A 6,018-nucleotide genomic window follows, 5' to 3' on the forward strand; every position below is an offset into this window, starting at 1 on the left:
ATGAGCTGTCTTTGAAATCCATGGGCTAAACCGGAATCAATCATCATTTTTAAAATCTTATTAACAGCAAACATTGCAGATATAGAAACTGTATCAGTACATAGTTCCATTGTAGAATTAAATATATGTGGGGAGAAAAAATGTTCTTTTTCGTATGATTGTTCAGTAGTTCTTGAAGAAAAAATAATGAGGTTTCAGTAGACATGTTTTTCAATATTTGTTACAGTATTTTCTCAAAGTACACAACAGCAAATCCACTGTCACAGGACTTGGCCATGCGATACCCAAATACCTATAATCCATTGCAACATATAATATGTATATTCTTAACTTGCAATATGTTTTCTTCTTGAAACGTTAGATTACAGTTTATTCCCATAAATTCCATACATAATGTGACAAATTTAAGATGGTCCTTTCCAAGGTGGTCATTTCCAAGGTTCTTTTCCTATTTTACTCACAGTCAAAATATGTTGCTATATATACGTTTAAGTAGTTGATCGCAATATGGACGTATCCATCCAATCAATAGTGAGTTTCACATATAAGGTTTCCGTGTCATTTCTGAAAGTTGTGGTCCAGTAGAAAATACTTGGAGAGATTAAGATTTCTGTTGAGCAGATACACCTTTCCAGTAGTCTAAAATGTCATGCAGGTCCTCATCCTTGGCAAACTGCACTTTTTTACGTAGCGCATGCCCTGCAGCCATGTACTCGTCCTCATCTTTGTGCCGTTTGCCACGGAGTTTGAAGCGCTCCCAGATAGTGTGATGTGGTTTGCAGTAGTACTCAGGACTGGAGGAGTAGCTGAGGTTATGGTACTGAGGCGAGAGCGGAGAGTACGCCATGTCTCTGGGACGGGGCCGAGTTAGGGGCTCCAGGATGGAGGGCTTGTGGCTTCCGGGCCCTTCCAGCTCCTCGATCTGCAGCTGGTGGCTGTCGGGATAGGAGTGCCGGTGCTCATTGTACTGCCTGATCTTCTCGGCCTCTGCCCTAAGGATGGCAGCGGCTGGCGTTACAGTGAGGATGGTCTCACCCGTTGGTGAGGTCTTCTCTATGTACTTGGACTCTGAGCGGTAAGGCCTTGGGCTCCGCATTGGACCTCCAGTGGCAGTGCTGGGCCGCTTTGGCGGGACATCCGAGGTGTGGTGCCTCTGTAACGAGTGGTGGTAGCTGTCCTTATACACCGGGGACAGGAAGCTAGACTTGCTCTGCGGCTGCTCTGATATTAGGACCAGTTGGGGCTCCTGGGTGGACACAGCTCCTGATTTCACCCCTTGAAAAGATGTGGATTCTGACTTCAGAGCATCGATACAGTTGTTAATGATCTGATTTACCTTATCCACCTCTTTTGCAATGGTTGAAATCTCGGCCACTGACCCTTGGCTGTTCCCAGGCATGGACATCCCAGGCATGGACATCTCACACTCTCTGCGTTCATGGTGGTCCCCGGTTCCTCGGACCTCTATGTAACTTCCCTTGGCCATTTTAGGCGTGTCATCTCTTATCTCCTGCAGTTTGTACTGCTCCATTTCACTACCAGATGGTAGGTATGGCATGCGGGACATACTCTCCCCACCCATCATTTGCTTCTGTGACATCCTGGAAATGGTTCCCCCTTCGAGCTCTTGTCCATATTTTAGTTCAATTATACTTTTCTTTAGGCTGCCGGCCTTTTTGTGCTTTTCATCTTGCTGACGTTTTTTACGCAAGCAATAGTAGACCACCCCGAGGACAATCACCATACTAAAGAGACAACCTAGGATGGTCATAATGTAGTGGGTAGCTGTTGCATGGTTCTGTGATCTCTCGTTCCCATTCCAGGGTCCTGTGGAGACTGCCAGACAAGTATGATTGAATCTAAGATTATTCTTTATAGAAGCGACACAGTACGTGTATTCAGTATGGGGTTTCAGGTTTTTAAGTTCAATGTCCTCATTCTGAATTTTGAGGTTTTGAATATCAGTGAAAAAACTGTTATTGTAGAGAACCAGGCTGTACATCTTCTTGAAGGGATGGGGGATCTGAACAGTGATGGTGGCGCTTGTTTTAGAGACTTGCTTGAGCTTCATACTGGGTTTTACATCCACATTAATCACCGTTGGGTTGATACTCATACTCTCATCTGGCTCAGTTCCGGAGGGACAGTCCTCCAGCCCACAGGGAGTGTAGTCTGGTGGGAGTGTGGTGGTCTCAGGAGGCACAGGTATGTACGGCGTCACATAGTCATCTGTACACACAGTGGAGAGCATATGGAGGGCATTCCGAAAAGTCGGGTTGTTAGGATTCTGGCTGAGCAGACTGTAGCCAGAGACACCTGATGGGGAGTCACAGACCATCCGTTCATTTGTCCTGTTGGGGAATGCAGAGAGCCACTTCACAAAGCCAAGTAGTTCACAGGAACAGTTGAAAGGGTTGGTGTAAAGCTCACAGGTAGTCAGTTTAGTCAGGCTGGTAAACGTGGTCCCATCTAGCTGCTGGATACGGTTCATGGAGAGGTCGATGTTTTCCAGGCTATAGCACTCCAAAAAGGCATTGGGTGTCACAGTCTCAATCAGGTTGGCCTGGAGGTAGAGGTACTGCAGCTTGCCCAAACCCCTGAGGATGCCCTCAGTAAGGTTACGGAGTTTGTTGAAGCCTAACTGAAGGACCTGTAAGTTGAACTGGGCAGAAAAGGCCCCGTCATCTATGTAGTTGATCTCATTCTTGGTCAGGTTTAGGTAGGTCAGGTTGGCGAAGCGGCTGAGGGCAGAGAAATGGATACTTTTGATCTTGTTTTCATTGAGCCGAAGGTCCACAATGGTGCTGTTGATATGCGTGGGGATTGCCTCGTATGGAGGCTGGTTTTGGCTGCAGATGGCCAGCCACACAAAACCCTTCTCACCTTCGATGAGCCAGCAGTCCCCATTGACTCTGCCTATATGGGTCAAATATACTATGGCCACAGACCAGAAAAAGGCACTCATTACCATAGCTCCACCGCAGGCCATTGGTGCTCCTCTTGATGTCATGGGCAGGGCCCAAAAGCTCTAAGACGGGAACACCACTGTGGTTTCTAAAGATGCTGAACTGAACTCTTTGTAATCTAGCTGGACTTTCAAGTGTTCTCCTCCGTGAGGACAATCAATATATTGGCCTTGTGTCCAGGGAAGGATAATTCAGTCCCAATGTTCCAGCCATTTACAAAAAGATGTTGGGCATGTGCATTTAGACCAGCATCCATCCAATGACTTTAGCCTGGAGTGAAGTTCTAGAGATGGTTCGCTGAGATTCAGTATTTCACCACCTCAGATTGTCTTGTGCTTATTTCCCCAGGGATAACATCGTTGATCGGTCTCATCCTATTGTTTCTTCCTCTGTCTTTCTTGCTGTGTCGCATTCATGGGCTCAGAGGAACTCCCTGTGAAGAAAAGAGAAGCAGGCACATGTTAGGGGAATCAATAACTGCTTGAATGTGAGGTTTTCAATTTGAATATAGCCACATTTACACCACTAAATGTAAAAAGTATATATTTTTCTGGCCAGAAATATTCAGAATACATGCCGTGCTGCACAAGTAGATTTATATTTCTCCTCTATAGACCATTTGTAGCAGTCAAATAACATGGTACCAAATCTGTATTTTATATTTTACATTCTAGTAATCTGTCATGTATACTGCACATATCAAATCAAATCAAAGTTTATTTGTCACGTGCGCCGAATACAACAGGTGTAGACCTTACAGTGAAATGCTTACTTACAGGCTCTAACCAATAGTGCAAAAAAGGTATTAGGTGAACAATAGGTAAGTAAAGAAATAAAAACAACAGTAAAAAGACAGTGAATAATAACAGTATGGATCCAAATAATCAAGACACATTTTTGTTTTGCACGTTAAGTAAAAATAGCAAATATCATTTTAAAGGCAAAACAGGATTAATGTGTATGCTTCTTCTTTCATTGCCATCCAATTATTTTGTACACAATTTCAGAGGTTCTTTGCGTTCCCTGTGGCATATTGCTATTAAAGGAAATCTTTGGCCAATTACCACTTGACAGGTTGGGGAAAGCAGGGTCCCTATTTTCACATCATTAACCTGGGGACTGTCAAACACAACTGAGTCCAACTAATGTTTAGATGCAGCATGAAATTAATTAATTACTCTGCTGAAATGTTCCTTTGACACTGTCTTCTCGAGAACCTTATAGATGTTTTAATGTCACGCCCTGACCAAAGAGATCTTTTTATTCTCTATGTTGGTTAGGTCAGGGTGTGATTAAGGGTGGGTTATCTAGGGGAATTATATATCTATGTTGGCCTGGTATGGTTCCCAATCAGATGCAGCTGTTTATCGTTGTCACTGATTGGGGATCATATTTAGGTAGCCATTTCCCCATTGTGCTTTGTGGGATCTTGACTATGTATAGTTGCCTGTGAGCATTATTATAGCGTCACGTTTCGTTTGTTCGCTTTATTGTTTTTGTTCTTTGAGTTTTCTCTTCCTAATAAAAGGGATGGAAACATACCACGCTGCATCTTAGTCCAATCGTTATGACGATCGTGACATTTAATTTGACAACAGAAATAGAACTTAATGTCTTTCAGTGCCATGGATGTATCTCTTAAACATCTTACGGTAACTACTGCGGATACAAACCGTGAACCAAAAATAGCAAACTGTTCATTGTCAATGTAACCCTGTCAGATAGCTCCCCTGGGAAATTGCAGTGTTCCATTGGGTCTGGTTAAATCATTTGACCCAATCAATTTTATCAAAAAAAGACACAGCACACAGACAGTCCAAACAGCCCAAGGTTTCCGAATAAAGTTGATAGCTGCAGGAGAAAACGTTGGAGCTGGGTGTGTAGCCTATAGATCCTGGTTTTATGGAGAGATATTAATGAATTATTAATCATAAACAGCAGATGACCTCAGCATGGGAGGTGCTGAGAGGAAGGAAAGTCAAATGTTTAAGTATATGAGTCATTCTCGTAATAGTCTTAGGTATGAACTTGTACCACGGTCGACCAGCACAGCCGTGGTCATAATCAGCAGCAGTGGCCAGCGAGGAACACTGAGACACTTCGTCTTCCTGGAACAATACTTTTGTGTTTGGACTATGAATTGCATACACTAGTTCCATTCAAAGAACTACCTTATAACTTTGATATTCCCACCATACTAAATCATGATTCTTTTTTCATTTCTTAACGGATTTCATTGTGCTGAAAAGAAAAAATTATGGGATAGGCTACTGCACGTGCCAATTACGATATTGATTTATATGTTATGACTGCATGCCAAATATAAAAGTATTTGTTCTGCTCTTTGAGAATAAGAACTGAGGCTACAAAATGCTTATGGAGGAATGAAAATGATTTACTGCATGCCAGACATTTCTGAGTGAGAGGGGAAACATTTCATCTGCATTCACTAATGTGTAGTCAATACATCTTGCTGACCCAAGGCCTACAGTATACTTCATTGTCATTGGCACCTAGAATTGCTTTTTATCCAAACCTGAGCCACTTAACTAGCTTTCAAATCAGATTGGACTCAGTCAGTTATTCATTTTTCATTGTTAAAATTCAATATGATGGCAAACATAGCCACAGGAGGAACGCTCACCACCAAGGCAGGGGTCTCGGCTCAGAGCGATTAATTACATCTTCTTCGGTCCACTTAAAGCAGCCCAGACATCTCTGAGGGAGATATTTGTTTAGACCTCACAGAGATGTGTAGGCTACTGTACAGAACAACACCCGGTACCTCGTCTGCCATGCTTACTGCTGTCACACTTGAACATTTCTAAGAACAATGAGAATCAAGAAGACAACCAACCTCTAACCTGCAAAGACAGAGGGATTTGTGTATATTCATAATTTAACAAAGCCAATGAGAGATGTTTCAATTATGAAAATTATGTTTATGAGGAGAAGTATTTTTTTCTTCGTATTATACATATTATTCATATTAAGACCTGGAAGGATTCCTACTGTAGATAACTTTTTTTTTTTAAAGAAAGCAAATCAAATT

At 42.5% G+C, this 6,018-nt stretch overlaps 1 protein-coding gene across 1 annotated transcript; it reads right to left on the reverse strand.

Moving 5' to 3' along the window:
- Nucleotides 1-601: 601 nt before the first annotated feature.
- LOC120033979 (protein ELFN1-like) lies at nt 602-2,989 on the reverse strand. Its single transcript, XM_038980380.1, has one exon. The coding sequence runs from the start codon at nt 2,987-2,989 to the stop codon at nt 602-604; it is 2,388 nt and encodes a 795-aa protein (XP_038836308.1).
- Between the last annotated feature and the right edge of the window lie 3,029 nt (nt 2,990-6,018).

This window comes from Salvelinus namaycush, chromosome 41 (assembly GCF_016432855.1).
Source record: "Salvelinus namaycush isolate Seneca chromosome 41, SaNama_1.0, whole genome shotgun sequence".
NCBI classification, from domain to species: Eukaryota; Metazoa; Chordata; class Actinopteri; order Salmoniformes; family Salmonidae; genus Salvelinus; species Salvelinus namaycush.

Excerpts from the sequence above, each read along its gene's own strand:
- LOC120033979 (XM_038980380.1), bottom strand. The coding sequence starts at position 2,989 with ATGGCCTGCGGTGGAGCTATGGTAATGAGTGCCTTTTTCTGGTCTGTG.